At 37.1% G+C, this 21365-nt stretch overlaps 2 protein-coding genes across 2 annotated transcripts in view; one reads left to right on the top strand and one right to left on the bottom strand.

Annotated features, from left to right (window-relative positions):
• Positions 1 to 16727, bottom strand: part of LPCAT (lysophosphatidylcholine acyltransferase) — a 56833-nt gene extending 40106 nt beyond the window's left edge. The window contains exons 1-2 of the mRNA XM_073091151.1: positions 16371 to 16727; positions 627 to 772 (exon numbers count right to left, since the gene is read on the bottom strand). Coding sequence (XP_072947252.1) covers positions 627 to 772; positions 16371 to 16487 — 263 coding nt within the window. The 5' untranslated portion in view covers positions 16488 to 16727. The remainder of the gene's footprint in view (positions 1 to 626; positions 773 to 16370) is intronic.
• A 357-nt stretch (positions 16728 to 17084) lies between these two features.
• On the top strand, positions 17085 to 20453 carry LOC140755971 (sperm-associated antigen 7 homolog). The gene is made up of 3 exons (XM_073091340.1): positions 17085 to 17359; positions 17445 to 17555; positions 19198 to 20453. Exon 3 carries the CDS (start codon positions 19539 to 19541, stop codon positions 20253 to 20255), a length of 717 nt encoding a protein of 238 aa, XP_072947441.1. The 5' UTR covers positions 17085 to 17359; positions 17445 to 17555; positions 19198 to 19538; the 3' UTR covers positions 20256 to 20453.
• The last annotated feature ends 912 nt before the right edge of the window (positions 20454 to 21365 follow it).

Below are 21365 nucleotides of genomic sequence, written 5' to 3'. Positions count from 1 at the left end.
TTCTTATTACAATCGTGATCGTGGAAAAAGTAATTAATTTATTTAACGTAAGATTTAGATAAGAAAATAATTAATTAGGGCTTATAGGGCTGGTATTCTTAGACATAACTACAAATAACTAACAAGTTATTTGACAAGTCATGTTCCTTTCATTCTACTATATCCCTTAGCGTCCATTCAAATCGCGATCTCATCTGTAGATTCGCTACAAGATATCGATAAGCGTTCTCTATAATGCGTCGAAGAACAAATCAATTGCAAAATTATGAAGCAAATCAAGTTCATAAACATATTAAAAAATACTTTAGAAAAAGGAGCATAGCATCATATCGTAATCAACTTCATTATGTTTACACTGTGTGGTGCGCTCTTAATACGAACAGAATTTTCAATAGAAACCCGAGATTTAGCTCTAATCTAATTTTTAATATAATTTGATAAATTTAACCACTGGATACCTAATTTTATTTTGAGATCTGTTGACGCAGACTTTGCTAAGACAATGTCTTAGAGTTTTCAATTGGAGTAGTAGACATACAATTTTATTCGGCATTTTCATGATGATGACGTTGACAATTTTACGCCTATTTTTGGGGGATTTTGGTGTAAATAAAATGAAGAATCACCTTCTCCATCCAGTCATGGGCTTCCGCCTGAGGTCCTCCTCGCTCAGGCCATAAAGACCGATGCACGCGAGGAACCATGCCGTCACGATGAGGTAGCAGATGACTATGACACGGAAGGGGAGCAATATTACCGTGAATATAGCAGTCTGCAACAAAAGAAAACATATTATAATCAAATTAGAATATATGGAAGTACATAATACAACAATTCTGACGTTATAAACATCAACCAATACAGTAAGACCAATATAGCAAAGAGAGTCAAATATAGCATTATAAGTTCACAGTTCCGAATAATTGTTGATTAAAGTTTAAAAGCTGATCTTCCATTATATTGATATAGAAGCAGAATATAAAACATTAATTTTATTTTGTGGAGACTTTCCCCAACTTGTCGAGAGATGTCGCCACTAGCACTTTTAAATCGCGCTGTCAAACTTTTCTCAACAACTTGCATGTATTAATAGAAGCTCTAAACAGAGACTGACTATTCGACAGGTGGAAAACTCTCCTTTGCCAAAATATTATACGACTAGCTGACCCGGCAAACTTTGTACCGCCTCAAAATCTATGTATCAAATATATTTCATATAAAATATAGCCTATGTTACTCGTGGATAATGTAGCTTTCGAATGGTGAAAGAATTTTTAAAATCGGTCCAGTAGTTTTGAGCCTATTCATTACAACCAAACAAACAAACAAAGTTTTCCTCTTTATAATATTAGTGTAGATAATAACGATTACCCATTAATATGATGCCTCGATTTGTATTAAAACTGATTGTAATAATAAGTATAATAAAGGTAACCGTTATTTAAAGCTAGATATAAACGAAATAGCATTCTTAAAACCTAAATAGACAACTACTCGTAAAGTCACACGAGAAACTAATCATTAGAACCCCATTCACGCAACATTACCCATAGTTCAGCCAACAATCCAGCTTGGACCGAGAATAATGATCGTGAACAACTAACAACTAACAATGGATAGAAAACGAATTTCGTGTCCTTGTCGTCGAGAGCAAAAAGTGCGACAATGAATAAACTGCACGCGCGTTACTGACGCCTAGATAATAAACATTAAAATGGTTCTTGACTAAAATGTTGTTGATATTCCTTTTAGGGAAATCTGTACAACGGGGATATCGAACGCCCTAAGACTTTAAGGGTTCGGTACTCCAGGAACCTCCAGGGAAAAACCAGAAAGCAATTACTTAGCCACTGCTGTCATGTTCATTTGTCTCAGGGCTCTATCTCCTGAACCGTAATAGATAGGCACTTTAAAATTTTACAATTTATATTTCCTTCGCCACTATAACAAGTACTGAAAATGAAAACAAAACAAGGAAACACTATTTTTCGACATTTTTCGTAATACCTCACGATTTAAAGTAACAGAAGTAGGTATTTCGTTGTAAAAGTGATGGGACCTCAATGTAACATATCCAGGGCCTAGTTAACCAGGCTTCGCTGTATACTTGAAGACAGTTCCACTGCAGCAACGTACTTTATACAAGTCCGTTGGGAAGTTATAGAGTCGCGATTACCACTTAAAATCTACCGTTAAGGTACTACCGTACAATTCTATACGACCGTGTCTAATTAGCCTACAAATCAACAAACGAAAAAATCAAAACTTGTTTTTGAGTTTACGCATCTCAAACAAGCTTGGCTGAAGTAAAAGTAATTATCTAGAAAACACACATAGACACATTTATACATTACTATCTGACCCAGCAAACGTTGTATTGCCATATAAATAAAAAAAAAATTAGGGTTGTACTACCCCTAACATTTAGAGGGATGAAAAATAGATGTTGGCCGATTCTCATAGATACCGGATAAGCACAAAAAATTTCATCAAAATCGGTAAAGCCGTTTTCGGTAAAGCCGCCGTTTGGAGGAGTATGGCAACGAAAACTGTGACACGAGAATTTTATATATTAGATTTTTTTATTGTACGTTTTAATGTGCAACTTGTGTACATTTAACGAGTAATATAACGAGGATGACACGTGGAAGAATTTTTTCTTTCGGGGGTAACCGAATTGTACTAAAAAGCTACAGAATTATTAGTAAAACAAAAAGCCGATTCCGATTTCCGAGTAAAAGACACATTAGAGAAATGTAGCTTTTGTCACTCCCATTATTTAATCGACACCTAATATATTAAGTAGATAGAGCTAATATATAGAGTAGACGGCTCTTGGAGTGGAGACCGCGTCTAGGCAAACGTAGTGTGGGACGCCCTCCTGCAAGGTGGCGCGACGATCTGCGCCGGGCGGCGGGAACTAGCTAGATGAGGAGAGCCAAAGATCGGGCTCAGTGGCGTGCCTTAGAAGAGGCCTATGTCCAGCAGTGGACTAATGTGGGCTGAAGATAGAAGATAATATATTAAACGGAGGTTGCAGGGCTTTCTAAAGAATACATACATACGCTCTAAAAACATTACCCTCCGCTTTAGGACAAAATATCTGGTATCATATTATGAAAAAAAGCCAAATAACCTTCAATCCTTCGCGTCGCTTCCCTAGAAAGTAGAAACCTTAACCTTTAACCTTAAAAGAATCGGTATGAAAAAGTATTTCGGAAACCCGCGCCCAGCAGTGGGACATGTAAATTTTAGACCTACATACACTACAATTTCTTCCGATAAGTGCCAAAGACACTCACAGAAAAGTACATAACGATACGACACCAGAACAAAAATTCATTTAGATATATATGTGCGCAACCGAGAATCGAACGCGGAACCCTTTGCGTATCAGGGGGGTTACTACCAACTCTTAAACACAATATTATTTTAATCATACTTTTACTTTTTTTGAGCAAAATATGACAATTTCAGCTGGTTTTACACAATGGATAAGCGAAAAATTAATAAAGGTTTAAGTTTGTTCAACTGTGTATGACGGAATATTTTACTGTTATAAGGAGGAAATAAAACTTTCCTGAACTATGATGGGTTTTTAAAAGATGGTGGTAGGCCCTCAGGCTGGAATAACAACAACAACGTTAATAGGTTAATGACAAACGACCATGAATTAAAGAAATATCTACAGATAAAATATTTGATAATGTCATGTTTACATACGAATAGAAAGTATGTGGAGTTTGAAAGAGTACGTTTGTTCCGTTATAACCAACAAGCTCGCCTCTAGGTCACTATCTAAATTGCATCAAACAAGCACATACTTGGTGTATACCTATACACACACATATATGTAGTTATACAGGTTCACACGGAACATGTGTGTAAATACACTATTAGAGAAAAATACTAACTTTAGGGCATTGAAGTAAAAAGTCACTCGCTGCTTCGCAGTAGGATTTAATGTTATGGGTGTTTTGGTTGGCGACATAGATAATTGTACTTCATCTACAAACAACACTACAACAAAGATCTAAATTCAAAAGTTAAAATTCTGCACGAACGGACTGGATCAAACCTGGACACCTAAGTAAGTCGGAAAAGTGTGGTAGTCTTTCCGAGATCTTATACCTTTTTATATCATAGAAATTGCAATCCATATGATGCTAAGTGGCAACCACCGACCATGAACATTTATTAACCCCGGATAGATGTACGATCCTAAGCAATCATTGAAGTCTCCGGAGTCAAATCATCACGGGTTTCATAACCATTAAAATTTAGGTAAAGGTTGTGTGACATAAACAGCTGAAATGTATGCAAAAGTTTTCCTCTTTCAAATTAAATTAGAAGGCTTCGTTCCAATATTCAGGAAATACAAGTGTATACCGATGAAGAACGTCATAAGTATATGTTAATGTGGAAACCTTACAACTGCTTTGACACTACAACGACAATACAATTAAATCATAGATATTCCCTACCTTACCGCATGTATAAATTACGACAGTATGATTTACAATACTATGTAATGTGTCTCTTGGTATCAAACACGGGTGACAGAGGTTCTCCCTGAAGACACCAAGTAGCCAATCCTGGGGAGTTGCAAAGGATTAAGAATTAACATAGTCGGTTCATATGCTCATATCAATATCCACACCATTCTACACATAGACTTTGAATTTTTTCGCTAGTTTTTTTTTTATATAATATAGGAGTAGCAGACGAGCATGCAGTCCACCTGATGGTAAGTGGCTACTGCCGCCCATGGACATCTGTAATCAACCCCAGATGGGTTTAGATATTCCTACTTGAAGTCGGCTACAGATGCGCCGCTACCCCTGAGGACTAAGCTGGAACGCCTCGGAAAAGTATGTCTCCCTTACCACACCCTTCAAAACGGAACACAGCAGCGTCTAACACTGCTGTTATGAGGCAGAAATAGGTGTGGCGGTGGTGCCGCCGGAGTCAAACCACAAAGGGCTCTACCACCTTCAAAAGATAATAGTCTACCGAAACATAAGGACTACGACAGGCTAGCAATATGTGTAACGGTAGTACCTACCTGGTCGAACAATGCTATTTCTACGTTAAATATATATATTTCTACGTATGTGTAGAGTAATTTTCGTATTAGAAAGTCGTATTAGTTCGTATCACATATTTATACGGGCAGAGACATCGTGAGAAAACCTTCCAAGTAGTTTCTCTAAAAGTAAAGAGAATTTACAATTATAGTCTGATTCATAATTAGGTGTCCAAAATGTAAACAAAGGTGTTGACCTATCAAGAAAAAACGTTAGAAATGGTAGTTTCTTATTTTTGTCGATATTAAAGTAATACAACAATAATAAATTAATAATCTAAATAAATTTAGATTAATTCACATTTTCTAATATTTATATCACCTCAATTTCGATCCATACAGTAATAATAATAATAATAAACAAAGTTTATGGTAGAAAATTAAAATGTGATAATGGTAACACAACCGAAATCAAAGACATTTCTTGTGCTGTCATTTTTAAGTTTCGTAGCTGATATTATTAATTTTCGTGATTGTGATCGAACTCGAATGTTTTCTCGTTTACATAACGCGTTTGTTAAATTGTGTATATTTTTTAATTTTCGTTTTTTGTTGAGTTTGTTAAAGTTTTTGTTTCTTGTTAATTTTGACAGTGACATTTCTTTGTTTACATTTTGGACACCTAATTATGAATCAGACTATACGTACTATTCAAATATTCTGTTTAAATTAAGGTTAGAATATGACACGCGACTTCCAAAAAATCTTATTGGAGGCCCATCAGCAATTTAATCAAAATTTGATTTCGATCGACTTTAATAATATTTTTACACAAATTAAATTATAAGTCATTTGGTAACTGGAGCATGCTGCTCTAATTTATTCGATAGCTAATAGGATTGAATGCTGATTAAGGTCAGCTAGATAAAAATAAGACCTTTCGTCGAATACTTTGGAAATTTTCCTAACATGAACCCTATTACATTTGCGAAACTAAATAGCAAACAATCAAGCAGTTCACCTGATGTAAGTGGTCGTTTAATAATTTCAAGTACTTATCTGCTATTAAGGTTCAAGAGATTGAGCTATATGACAGGCGGATAGACGGGCAGACAACGAAGGCTTATTATTATCATAGGATTCCATTTATTACCCTTTGCGTACAAAACCCTTTTTTGTTTATGAGAGAGAAACCCGGAGCCGTGGGAGCGACGATGGGTTATGTGGGATTCTTATCGCATTAAAACCTCCCCGGTGGCCGTCCTCGGCGCTGCATAGGGGGCTCCGGGATCTACAAAGGAACGCAACCGGAATCCTTCGCTAGCTAGAATCTTAGCGCGTTGCCCCGTGGGGCTCCGCCCAGGTGAGTTTAACGCTTGCCACACCGTCCTGTGCGTACGACGGTATGCGACCTCACATACGGCCATCCTCCCTTGGGTCCCTGGTCGGGATGTTCGAGCTCCCGCTCTTGCCACCCGCAACTCCAGAAGTTCCATTCTAGTCGCCTCTTACGACAGGCAGAGGATACTGTAGCTACAGGGACAATTGCGTACGGAACCCTATAACAGATTCCGTCTTGACAAAGTGGCATTACCGCTGTAACGTAAATTATTCAGTGCACTCATTGTTACATAAACAAAGTCCTTGCGGGTCTCCTTATAGCTTCAAGAGCATGCCCTGAATAAAATAACACGTAAGAAAGTGCTCACGTAACTACATCACTCGTATATAACCACGGTAAGGAATCAGTCCCAGTTAAGTATTAGCATAAAGAATGGTTATTGCGAACAAATTACTCGATGTGACGGAAATAAGTAGTCAGGTACTTTAACATAATAATCTTGCCGCTTGTGCATAAAGCATTTTCTGTTTTTAGGGTTCCGTACCAAAAGGATAAAAACGGAATTCTATTACTAAGGTTCCGCTGTCTGTCCGTCTGCGACAGGGCTCATCTCTTAAAATGTAATAGATATACCCTTGAAATTTTACAGAGTATGTATAACGGGGCCCGCTGTAACAACAAAATATGAAAAATAAAAAAAGTTGAATATAAAAAGGCATACAAGAAACCGCTACTTTTCAGCGTTTTTCGCATTATGTGTTGCACCGTAATAGATAGACAGTTCAAACTTTCTCAATGAATTTACTTCAATGACAGCTACAATAATCCTTACTAATATTATAAATCCGAAAGTAACTCTGTCTGTCTGTCGAAAAAAATCGATTATTTTAATCGATATTAGTAAGGATTGAATCGTAACTCGTATGCATTTGATCAAGTGATGATCTTTAGCAAAGTTGTTGTTCATGAGCCCACGAAGGTTTCAGAGTTGGTACGACCAATTTTCGCCAGATGGCGCCACTGTCGTTCCAATGAAGGTACGAATTTTCTGTTTTATGTATGTTAGTATGTCATATTATTTTCTTTAAAACGCGGGCGAAGCTGCGGGCAAAAACTAGTACATACTAAAAATAAAAAAAATAAAAAGATAGTGGTACGGAACCCTCGATATGCGAGCTCGATTTGCACTTGCCCAATTATTTATCTGTTTCTAAATCAATTGAGATACAGAACCAGGCTTCGGAGTTCCCTTGAGTGTTACGAAACACCGCAAGGCTGTACTCTTACACAACTGCAACTCGACTAAAATTTTAATTAGGTCTGCGGATGTTTTTATAGACTCATCATTTTTTTTTTAAATCGGCTAAGTCCGAGTCGATCTCGCAAACGGTAGGTTCGTTACTGCCATTAAAACACTTGATTTTATTTTTAAATAGTCTTAACATTTTCATAGCAGCTTTGCATTGTAAAAATTATCTAAACGGTTTAATAGATAAACATGAGTTTATTGGAGGGGAACTATACCTTTGTAAGGTAAGACACCTTTGTGGTTTTAGTAGTTATTTGTTGTTAGCGGTTATAGTAGCGGTTCAAGAGATAGAGCCCTTTGACAGAAGAACAGACAATGGAGGCTTAGTACGTTTTTTTTTGTTCACGAGGGGGAAACCTTCAAAAGGTACCCGATGCCTTAGGAGCGACACAGGGTTATGTGGGACTCTTACCGCACTAAAACCCCCCCGGTGGCCGTCCTCTTAGCGCATTGCCCCGTCGGGCTCCGCTCAGGTGAGCTTATCGCTCACCGCACTGTCTGGTGCGTACGACGGTATTCGACCACACATACTGCCGTCCTTCCCGGGGCCGTTGGCCGGGCGGTTCGAGCTCCCACTCTTGCCACCCACGACCCCAGAAGCCCCCTTTTTAGTCGCCTCTTACGACAGGCAGGGGATACCGTAGTAGGGGACAACGTCGTAAAGTTTTAAAAGTAACTAGTTGAACTACTTCACTAATATTATACGTAGCTCGTATAATATTAGTGACGTTAGCCATACACATACGGTTTTAAGCTTTTGAAGCATCAGTTTTTATCTAAACTAGGTTTTTTTTTACAATATAAAAGTAGCAAACGAGCATGCAGTCCACCTGATGGTAAGTGGCTACTGCTGTCCATGGACATCTGTAATCAACCAGATAGGATTAGATATTCCTACCTGAGGTCGGCCACAGATGCGCCGCTACCCCTGAGGACTAAGCTGGAATGCCTCGGAAAAGTCTGTCTCCCTTACCACACCCTTCAAACCGGACCACAGCAGCGCCTAACACTGCCGTTATTAGGTAGAAATAGGTGTGGCGGTGGTGCCGCCGGAGTCGAACCACATAGGGTTCTACCACCTTCAAAGATTTTACGATGTTCATCTAATTCTGATGCTAAGGGAGTTTAGCTACTTATGAACGTTTGGGAGTATAAGTTTCTTTGGGATTTTGATCTGCTCATCTATTACTGGAGCTGACTGTACAAACTCTTAGTTCTTGCAACATGTCATTATCTCTCAAGGTTACGTAACACAGTCTTGATTCGATAGAAAATCGCTTTTGCTACTTTCATCGGAGATTGCATAACTGCTTCCGAGTGTCTTATAAACACGCGTTTGCTATGAAGATGATATTGTTATTGTGTGAGTTATATACAGGATGTCCTTATGATAGGAAACAGAAAATAGCTATTGATTAAACTAGAAATTATTATAAGAACAAAAACCGACTGCTTAAGTTATAGCCTACCTAGCCTAGTGCTGTTTTACCCACAATTAAATGAAATCAAACGACACCCTATGTTCAAATGCCTCACAACGTTTCTGCTGTAAGACGTGCCAAAAACATTACCCTCGGCAGTCGGATAAAAAATATTCATTTAATAGAAAAAAAACATTTTTACACGAGTACGTATTGAAATAAAGGATCTCTATTTTCTACGCTCATAACACCATACAAAGGATATTGTGCTGTGAGTACACCCATTATTATATGGAGCATGTTATCAGAAAAGTATAAATAAGGTTACTTAATCAATCTTTGTCTGTCCTGCTTTAATTTGATAAGACAGGTGCGTGAAACACACTAGTTCCTTTAGCAGCTCCCAAAGCAAACAACGCTCAATCACTTCAACCTATTTGTGATCATTTTTTTTATAATATAGGAGTAGCAGACGAGTATGCAGTCCACCTGATGGTAAGTGGCTACTGCCGCCCATAGACATCTATAATCAATCCTAGATAGGATTCGATATTCCTACCTGAGGTCTGCCACGGACACGCCTTTACCCTTGATAACTAAGCTGGAACGCCTCGGTAAAGTATGTCTACCTTAAGTCGTCCCTTTGTCGTCAAAAATCTAATAATTTTAATGTTGATTACACGTTTTACCACACCCTGTACACACATGTACGCCATAGCAAACACCGCATTCCCCTCAATAGGCGATTCGCAGCACTTTCTTATTTCCAACTGCGGTAGAAAGGTCAGCCCGCAATTACCGATGTTAGCGTGTTCCCTACCATTACGAACGGAACACCATAATATGTAAATATTGTTATTGAATGTTTTACTGCTTTAGCGAAAGGCTTACAACACCTATGGTATCGACTTCGCCCGTTATTTGACATTTGACAATTTCTGCATATTAGAATATGTCAAATTTTGATGTATGGTAGGCAAAATTTGGAACGATTTGCGTATTAATAATGAGTGTTAAACTGCCTGTAAGATCTCATTTACATCTACAGACACTCAAAGTATCATCATCATCATCCCATTACTGTCCCACTGCTGGGTACGGGTCTCCTCTCAGAATGAGAAGGATTAGGCCATAGTCCACTGCGCTGGCCATGTGCGTATTGGTAGACTTCACATACCTTCGAGGTTTCTTTTTTTTCTTTTTTATAAATCTCAGGTATGCAGGTTTCCTCGCAATGTTTTCCTTCACCGTTTAGCAAGAGATAATTAATTTCTAATACGCACATAACTTTTCACTAAATCACATATTTCTATACACGGCCCGTGTGGGCGCGGTCGTATTACTAATTTATAAATACGATTCTTGGGTGGTTTTGATAACCTAGTAGCAATAACAGTAAGAACGCGAGTAGCGCCCTACTACACGCATTGAAAAGTTTGTCGTTGACTAAACGCTGACGGAGCGGCTTTCTTCCGCCGGCACGGACTTCGGCACGGCACGAAACCTCAACGCTCAAAATATGAAAATGTAGTTAAAATAAATTAGAAGATTGCACGCCGCGATTTATTTCCTGTAAAAGTACGCTACTGCCTGCTTACGCCCGTTGCTCATAGTCAAACTTTCCCTTTGCCTAGAAATTGTTTAATTTCGATCTTTAGTGGGTAATCATTTAATAGATTGATTATAAATACACTCTTTCCGTCCGACTTACAATCATGTTCCGCCGAGCTTGAAGGCACCTAACCGCGGTGGCTACGCAACAGCACAAAAGTGCGATCTCGTTAATTTTGAAGTAAGGTGGTAGAACCCTTTGTGGTTTGAAAGCGGCGGCATCACCGACTCACCTATTTCTGTCTATTAACAGTAGTGTTAAGCGCTGCTGTACCAGGAACCATAAGGTTTGAATGGTGTGGTCAGTGGTAAGGGAGACATAATTTTCCGAGGCTTTCCAGCTTAGTCCTCAGGGGTAGCGGCGCATCCGTGATCGACATTAGGTAGGAATATCTAATCCTATCTGGGGTTGATTACATATGTCCATGGGTGGCAGTACCATCAGATGGACTGCATGCTCCTTAGCTACTCATATTATAAATATAAAAAAAACAGCTATACCACCTCCGTTTGCGGAAGTGTATAAAAACGCTCCGTGAGTTCTCACTCTAATACTAACATCAAAGCGTGCTTTCGATTTCTCTATGGCGCAATGATTACGGAAATAACCGTCTCATTAGCGTATAACGCAGTGATAGTTTCGTAAAACTGTTAATGTCCAGGAAATACAACTTAAGGTGACAGAATTCTTCATAGTTCAACTCTACAAAGACCATCGCCACAACGGGCGGAAAAGCTTCAAATGGTATCTTTTGCGGTGGAAGCGATACTGGACCATGTGGGATTGCACGACACTAAAAGCGCATAGGTACGGCACTGGGAATCCTTGTGTGAGGTTAAGAGTGCAGAAAACGATTTTTTAGAACAAGAAAACGTGACATACATGAGCGCTGTACAAAGGACCCTGGAATCTCCGACGGAATACAACTGAGGCAGAAGACTCCTTTCTGTGCGCAGTGCGCCTGGCGGGCTCTACTCAAGTATTACATTTTACGCTGCTCCCACTCGATCAGATGTTTACGACAATAAGCGACCACACGTGTATATTTAAGGGCACTTGTTGACCCCCTTCACTTGTATCTGTTGTTGATATTATAATTGACAAAAGAAAAGAAGAATATAAGTAGTGAGTCCAGAGCCGGATTTAAGGGAGGGCAACCGGGGCGGCAGCCCCGAGGCCTCCACAAAAGAAGGGCCCCCACAATAGAGACGTCGGATTTTTTTTTAATTGCGACTAGTAAACACTAGTAAAAAAAAATATCTTTTCCTTTGATATTTTTTTCGCATGATGATTTTTTCACATGAATACTAGAGGAATCTACTTGCGTTTCTTAATAAAAAATTTATTGAAAAACTCAACTGAAAAAATTGTTCATTTTCTTCGGAAAATAATTTGGGGCCAGGGGGCCTCCACTCCTTTGTTGCCCCAAGGCCTCTAGACCTTTAAATCCGACCCTGAGTGAGTCCTCTAATAAAAGGATACCAATGGTCATAACTTAAATCAACATTTGAAATATCAAATTTAACATCAAATTTGAATGCATAAATTTAATTATTATTCATCTTGTATTCATTGACATTTGTAATACGTTAAAAAAATGGGTTGCAACCAAGAGTTTCCTGCAGTTTTGTTAAACAAAAACTTTTAAGCGCTGGGAATAATCTAGATAATGTTTAATTTGTAATACAAAAATATTTCACACATCATAATAAACGTAAACAATAGTCTGCGGGACATAAATTATGTTATAATTATTGTAGGAAGCAACATAAATTGTATTTAATAGTTTTGTTTAATTAAAATAAAGCGAATTTAGAAGACTGCATACAATGTTTATATTACGTAGGTAACGAACATGCACTCAACCTGATGAGAAGTAGTCCCAATCCCTGCTTTTGAAGTCACCATTACTGTCCCACTGCTGAGCACGGATCTCCTCTTAGGATAAGAGAGGTTTGGGCCGCGCTGGCCAAATGTGAATTAGTCAAACATCTTTGAGAACTTTTTTTAAAGATCTCTTAGGTATGAAGATTTCCTCGCCATGTTTTCCTTCACCGTTAAAGCAAGTGATCATTAATTTGTAATATTCAAAAAACTTTGAAGATATCAGAGAACGCATCTTTAACGTTGGTCTTCCGATTCGGTCTGGAGATGGCAAATTTCTAACCACTAGGCTATGACTGCTTTTTAAAACAACCCTACATAATATTATATGATTTAAGTTTACTTGATCTGTTGATCTCTCTTAATTAATCTCTATAAACCTTTATTAATTCGTCCGCACGCTTTTCAAAACCGTCATTCAAAGATGTGGATAGAGCGTTTGACTTTGTGGACATTTTTTTTTTAAATATATCAGATAGGATTAGATATTTCTACCTGAGGTCGGCCACAGATGCGCCGCTACCCCTGAGGACTACGCTGGAACGCCTCGGAAAAGTCTGTTTCCCCTACCACACCCTTCAAACCAGAAGACAGCAGCGCCTAACATTTTTTATTAGGTAAAAATATGTGTGGCGGTGGTGCCGCCGGAGTCGAACCACAAAGGGTTCTACCACCTTCTGTCTTATAAAAGAAGCATTATGAGCTACTATTTTCTGGTTCGATGGTGCGGGGACACTTAAACGTAACGATGCTTAGCCCTCAGCGGTACCCAGGCATCTGTGGCCGACCTTAGTCAGAAGTCAGAGCCTTAATTACCTACTTATTGACGGGCGGTAGCGGTCACTTACTATATACATACATATTTTACTATCTAGGTGGACTGTACGCTCCTTCAATGTTTTACAAAAAAATTATGTACCCATGATTTTTAATAAAAGATTTAATAAGCCAAAGGACTCAATTATGTGACATTTTAATCATTCGAACATCAGTTAAGTACTTATAATTATTTCGTAAAAGGTTTAAGTAGAAATTACATTACCAAAAAATGAGGCTCTTTATCTCAGGTCAACGCATTCAAGTTCAAGAGCCCTGTGCCCTTCACATTACCTTGATACTGATTAAATAATAAATTAGCCTAACAAACCCTGGTAGGGTTACCGTGGGTTTTCCTAGGTTAGTCACGCATAAGGGCTTACGATAGCACGTAATTAATTATTTAGATATCGGAATCTAGAACTAACATGTAATTACTTTTAAATATTTAATGGTAGGCTTAGCGATCATGTTTAAGAAATATAGAATTTCGGAAAATAGAAACGTAAAATCGACTCTAGCAAAGATTAAACGAATGATAACCGCAAGAGGATTTTATTACGGAACCTTACGTAGTCCGACGAAGAATAACTTCGAAATTGTTTTTAGGGTTCCGTATCCAAAAGATAAAAACGGAACCCTATTACTAAAACTTCGCTGTCTGTCCGTCTGTCCGTCTGTCACAGGGCTCTATCTCTGGAACCGTATTAGGTAGATACTTTAATTTTTTACAGAGGATGTATAATGACGGCCGCTATAACAACAAATACAATATAAAAAAAGTTGAAAATAAATGGGGGTTGCCATGCAAGAAACCACTATTTCTCGATGTTTTTCGCTTTATCTGTAGACTGTTTCAATTTTCACAAGATATTTAATTCAGTGGCTGCTATAACAACAAGTACTAAAAATAAAAAAAATATGAAAATGTTGGTGGTCCGGAACCCTCCACGTGCGAGTTCAACTCGTACTTGGCCAATTATAAAATATCGAAAATGGCAGGAATATACGTTTCTCGACGAAGCTCTACCTCATATAAAATAATCGAATATGGAACTATCGTGGTTCGACTAAACCGCCAATTAATTTTAATGTCGAACGTAATTTGTCAATAACAAACAATACCAATCATTTTAAATTACGAAAGTGATAAAATGTGGTTTGACGACGGAACAACCGCCCTATGATTTAACATATCGGAAGTGGTGGCAATTCACGTAATTGGACAATTTACCAACCGTCATATAATTTTACATATCGTTAGTGGCAGAACTGTACCTATATGGTTGGACAATCGTAACGAGAAGAGTAGAAGAGGCGTATTTTTTAGTTTTTAGTTTAGTTTAGATATATGTTTTTAGTTTTAATATAGGAGTTGCAGGCGAGCACGACGTCCATCAGGTGGTGGCGACTGCCGCCCATGGAAGTCTGTAGTCAACCTCAGATAAGATTAGATTCCTACCTGAGGTTGACCATATATGCGCCGCTGCTCCTGGATGCTGGAAAACCTCAGAATAGTATGTCTTCCTTACCAAACTCTTGAATCCAGAACACAGCCACATTTAAAACTATTGTTGTAAGGCAGAAATTGATGTGGCGGTAGTACCCCCAAAGTTGAACTACATAGATTACCTATTTTAAGTTTTATAAGTTTCGAACACTTCATGGTTGTGCGCCTGAGGCACCACTCCATACCTATTTCTGCCTTTTAACTGCAATGTTAAGGGCTCCTGTATAATGGTTTAAAAAGACACTTACAGGAAGCATTCCAAATTAGTCTTTAGGGAACACAAAGCTTCTAAGGTTGACCACATGTAGGAGTCTTATTGTACCTGGGGTCGATTATGAACCATTTACAATCAGGTGGACTGCTAAGTTGTTTGCTAAATCTACATTATATAAAGATATCATAAATGTATTATAATGTAGTAAATAAAAACAATATATTCTAATACAAAATCAAGGTGTATATCCAGCAGTACACTGATATAGTCTAATAGTATAATTGATTATTATTTATTTAATTAATAAATAATTTCATTGTAAATTAAAATTAATGAATTATTAATTTAATAAATAAAATCCTGCTATGAAATAAATGTGTTTTCAATGATAATTATTATTGAAGAATAGAAATGCCCCAATTAATTTCAGCTGTATTAACAAAGATATTCTTTGTTCATAACTAAACAATATAGTTTAGGATATGACTACATGGTCTCTACATTTATCCGTTTTCTATTTTTTAATGAAAACATATTATTCAATGGTGAGCTCAGCTATGATATAATCAGGTTTTGATTAAAAATATATAAATAATCTTATGTCTACAAGTAGTCTTTATTATGAAAAAGTGTTGTTTATCAATTCTTGTCCCACTACTGGACTTTGTCTACTCTCAGTGTGAAAGAACTTCACGTGATGTGGTGGATGGACTATGTGCAGTAGAGTTTAGGTGGTTCGGTGAATTGCCTAAGGCTGGATTGGAAAACTTTACACACCTTTAACAATATTATTTTATAAAATCTTAGGCGTGTAAATTAGGTTTCTTCATGTTGTTTTCCTTCATCGTTATAGCAAGTGATAATTAATTTCGAATGCGCACTAAGTTTAAAAATTCAGTTTGGTGTGAATTCGAACCTCGGACCCCTAGATTTAGAACTAAGCCTGTCTGTATTTCGTTATCGTAAGAAACATAAATTATATAATTAACATCTTAAACATGTACGCATTAGATGCCATTTTCATTTGTACCGCATAATACGATTATACTAAATCAATAACAAAAACATCTGCACGTCTTCCTAATTCATTTAAACAAGGAACAGACTACGTATGTATCGTAGATGAATTTTTATAGTTACATAAACTCGTTTTTGACGTGTGCGCAAACAAGCCTTAATGCACTTGTTATTGAATGAGAAAATAAGGTTTATCAACTTACGTAAAGCGTCTCTCACCTTAATCTTGTCGTAAGTGTTGTCTAATTCCAGTTTGTGCACGAATGGGTTTAATATTTCGGCGCGCATGCCGTCAGACGAGAAAGCGCCCGTTTCACTATGCATTTTGCCATTCATTTTTACGAAAGCACTTTATAGTAATGAGATAAAAATGAAATTAAATAAGGCTACACATATTCACACATTTTTAGTCACAAAAACGAAGAACTGTTCAAGGAAAAACACAAATTTTCAGCTAAACTGAGCGGTCGCGTTGCGTATTTTATTTTTTATATCGGAAAATATTATGAACAAACACAACGTACATTTCTCTCGTGAACTAAATTCACACTGTGTTACGGTGTGTATGTGTGTTGTTTGTCGTATTATACGCTTTCAGTGCAGCGATTGGCTCTGCATTTGACAGCTTTCCGAGAATAACCGACTTGTATCGAACCGTGCCGAATCTCATCCACGTTCCATTTAACGCTGAAAACGATTGCAAAATATTCATTACATATTTTGTTAGAACATTAATGTTTAAAAATAAATCTTCTAAAATAATATTGTGGGACTTGTTACATCGTAAATGTAATAATAATTTAAAATATAAGTTAAAGAAATTCGTGCCAAAAACAATCCCAGATGATAAACACCAAATGAATATATCTACTTAGTATCTGTAAATACTCTATGATATTAATAACATTCTGTGGTTACAGCTGACATATCATCCATCACTTCCCTTGTCTCATGTCATTAAATCATTGACATTTACGGTGCAGCTTGCAATTACATTGAAATTAATTTCATTCTAAATCTGATAACATTCTGAGAAATGGAAAATGCTTGTCTTTCCATATAATGGAAGCGCGAATCCAAAAGCAGATAATTGATTACTTTTCCTTTTTCGAAGAGTTCTTCAATACATCCAAAACGTGTTTGAAGACTTGCCAAAACTGCGCAATTTCTATAAATAAACTTATAAAACGCTGCAGAAATATACAGGAGTGAGTTGAATTGTGTTATTAAGTGTGTGTTCATATAATGTGTGTGTAATATAATTAGATTATTGATAATATTATGTTATTGTAGAGCGCGTTTGGACGGGACGCCATTGGAGCAGTTTGCCGGCCTCCGCACCAAGTTGTCGGCGGCTTTTCATAACCTCATACAAGAAGACATCTCTGATATACAAGAACAGGAGTAAGTATGAATGTGACACATTATTGACTGCTACTAAAATTAAATTATATAATACGGTATTTATTTGGTAATTGTGGCGTGGTCATATTGTCGTGGCCTCAAAGATTTCCGGTTTGGATTCCCGTCAGTCATTAGAATATTTAGTTTTATTTAATCACACTTAGTTTTAATTAACCGACATAATATAATGTATGCTAGCATTTATAATAATATCAACTTACTTTACACAAAGTAATAGACATCACCAGGTTGTAGACTGTAACTGTAACTAGATTTGTGTAGATTGATTGACCCAAAAATGATCGTCAATATAAAGGGATGACCTAAAGAAAAATAAAATTGTTTATATAAACAAGAGAAAGGTTTATATAAACTATTCACTCATTAAAATATGAAGTATTTATCTATACTAATATTATAAAGAGGAAAACTTTGTTTGTTTGTTTGATTGTAATGAATAGGCTCAAAAACAACTAGACCGATTTTAAAAATCCTTTCACCATTCGAAAGCTACATTATCCACGAGTAACATAGGCTATATTTTATATGAAATATATTTGATAAATAGATTTTGAGGCGGTACAAAGTTTGCCGGGTCAGCTAGTGGCAAATGTAACCTGTATGAACATTAAAACAAACCCTATTATAATAGGTATATTTATCATTAGTATTTGGTAAGATATAGGCAAGAGTATCAGCTATCAACATTGTATATCTGTTGCATTATCAGATAATATTTACTTACATGTTATATATTGGCCTTAATCACCATAGTTAGAAATTCGCCTTAAACAAAATTACTAGAAAGACATCCGATCCTGTACCGCCGCCGTGCCGTGGGAACACTGACTCCGCACCACCGCTCCGTTTCCATGGTACAGTCCCGAACGTGGGAATTCACTCTGGGCGCTAACATTGTCCCAGCAAGTCACTTAGGATAGTTAGTTTTAATTTAGGTTAGATTTAATCCAAAACATGTAATATTCTGTTTTGATTAAATACGTATATATATAAGTAATTCGGTCTTTCTGTATCCTGGCTGCTGCATCCCGACGCATTATATAACTTACAGAGGACTTTGTGTTATATCTGTAGTACACAATCTTAATATTATAATATTTTTATTCTCTGATACATTGATGTCCCGATGAATATTATTATTGCTATGAAAAAGGTGAAAATCATTATAATAGTGTTCATTCAAGGTAGTAACGGTTAAGTAGTTAACGGTAAACGGTTCGTTTGTTATTAAACATGGGTGGCGCCACTGCCACACCTATTTCTGCTTATCAACAGTACTGTTAAGTGCTGCTGTGTTTTGGTTTGAAGAGTGTGGTAAGGAAGACATACTTTTCTGAGGCATTCCAGCTTAGTCCTCGGGGGTACCGGCACATCTGTGGCCAATCTCAGTTAGGAATATGTAATCCTTTCTGGGGTTGATTATGTTGATTATCATGAGCGGCAGTAGCCACTTACCATCAGATGGACTGCATCCTCGTTTGCTACTCCTGTGTTACACAAAAAATTATTAGTATTGAGAAATATTAAGACATGAATGTTAATGACGAATGATGAAAAACTTTAATAGACATGTTATTTTAAGTTAATATGATATACTGTATGATAACATTTGTGGTTCCAGGTCAATAGTGGTGGAACTATTCGAGAAGCTCTGTAATAAACACAAGGCATTGACGGGAAGCTGCAAGGACATTGACCTCACGACAAACACCCCTTTAGTGAAAGGCACACCCCTTCAGCCACCCTTGAAACAGATACTAGAATTTGCAACTGACTCTCTAACTTTCGGTGGGCAGATCTGTGCACAGATAGACGCATCCTTGAAGGTTTTAGCTTTAAAAGGACTTAATTCAGAGTCCCAAGCTGATAATTTAAGAATCGCTGCTCATTGGATGAAAAAGATAACGAAAATCATATCCTACACTTCATTCTGTTCCCAAAACGAAATATAAAGCCACAAACATGGATCTACTAGGCTCCATTCTGAATTCCATGGAGAAACCTCCAACAGCAAGTGAGGCACAGAAGAATGCGATCAAAAAACAGAAGGAGGCATTAGAAAGAAAGCATAAAGAAGAGAAGAATATGCTAAACAGGTTCCGGAAACGCGTTGAAGAGAAAGTTGCTAACTTCATTAAAGATGGCACCAAACCTTACTTGCAGTTTGAACCGATGGATCAGATGTACAGAGCTATTGTCAGAGACGTTGCCGAACTGTCCGGTGTACTAGTATTTTCCTTTGGCCAAGAAGGAATAGATAGATATCCAATTGTTTATTTAAAGGAAAAAGGACCGTCCGAGGATGAGTTAACTGTTAGACGGAATGGTGGTGTTTGGAATGAGGAGAAGGCAGCCGAAATGGCACGAAACCGTGAGGAATTGGAGAAACAGGTTGATTTGGACAGTGATGACAAGAGCAGAAAGCGGAAACACAATAAGGAGTTAAGTGGGACATTTTACAAGCAGAAATACGCTCATCTTATAGGAGAAACAGCCGCAATAGGGGCCGCACACAAAACTAATGCAAATAAAAGTTACGGTGAGGTGCCGAGTGAGAATAAAAAAGACCAGCGTTCCATTGAACAGACAATGGCAGATATCAGGGCAAAGAAAATCAAGAAAGCCGAAGTGGACAAAGATGATTGGGAGGAGAAAAATGAGGCATCAACCATTGACTGACATTTTAGAGATGGCTGATGTGTATTTTTGACGTAACTATTCAATTCTAATACGGCAATAAACATGTATGTATGGATACAGTCTGGTAAATCAATCTATTTTCAAAGTTTTGTGGTAGTGAAAAAATATGTGGTAATATAAAGCAAACTAATACATACATGTAAATGCAAATTATACATGATAAATGGCTCAATTTTATTTATTTTATGAATCTGCAGATGTGTGTACATCGAATTCAATCGTGTACATTTATTTCTTGTTGTTTGTTGTTGTTGTTTATTTACTGTTGTCTCAAACCAGAGGCTCCATCTATGGATATCAATACCTTTAGACAAAAATATATACCCATTTTGAGTTTCTCACTTACACTTTATATTGAAAAAGCAAGACGCAAGTAGATACTGTGATTGTGGATTACAATCTTTATTGTATCAAGTTAAAATTTGAAATAAGTTTCCACATTACTGTTGTTCTGTGCACACACAAATTTTTTAAAGACATTTGTAAAATTAAATTTTGCATCTTCCGAAAATCGTACCTAGGACGTCGCTGTAGCAGTAAGAATAAAAACTGCCAGTATTAGGTAGAAAATTGTATGTTTCCTGTAGTTAGACATCTAATTTGTATATATTTTAGTGTGTGTGTTCTGTGTAGAATGGATGGAATGGATAGTATGCTAGATTGGATTATTTTAATAAATATGTGAGATTTGTCACTCACGGCAAAGATATGGTTGTATTTTAAGGTGATCGCCCATTGGTTACTATAGCGTGTGATGTGATTGCATAGGCTACCATCTTGTTGTTTGAGCTACTGAAAATTGCTCAATTATATATTGATTAATTACACATACTGCTACCATTCAAGTGACAATTTGTTGCTTGATCGACGAGTTGTACAAGTTTTAATATTCCAAAAATCTATAAGCAGTCTATTGTCAACACGTCTGTATAGATCATAGATTAGTAAAGATTACTCACTCCTAACAAGAAAATGTACCCAGTTTTGAGAATTGAAATAGTTGCGTAAAAAAGTTGTGCCACGTCTCCGTGCTAAAATGTCCCTAAAGTATTTGAAATAATTATTTATTTATTATGTAAATTACGCGGT

Source organism: Epargyreus clarus, unplaced genomic scaffold, assembly GCF_041222505.1.
Source record: "Epargyreus clarus isolate Ecla_fem2 unplaced genomic scaffold, WU_Ecla_fem_2.2 ptg000034l, whole genome shotgun sequence".
Lineage (NCBI taxonomy): Eukaryota > Metazoa > Arthropoda > Insecta > Lepidoptera > Hesperiidae > Epargyreus > Epargyreus clarus.
Note: the sequence above shows the minus strand (reverse complement) of the source record. Positions and strands in the feature narration are given on the sequence as shown.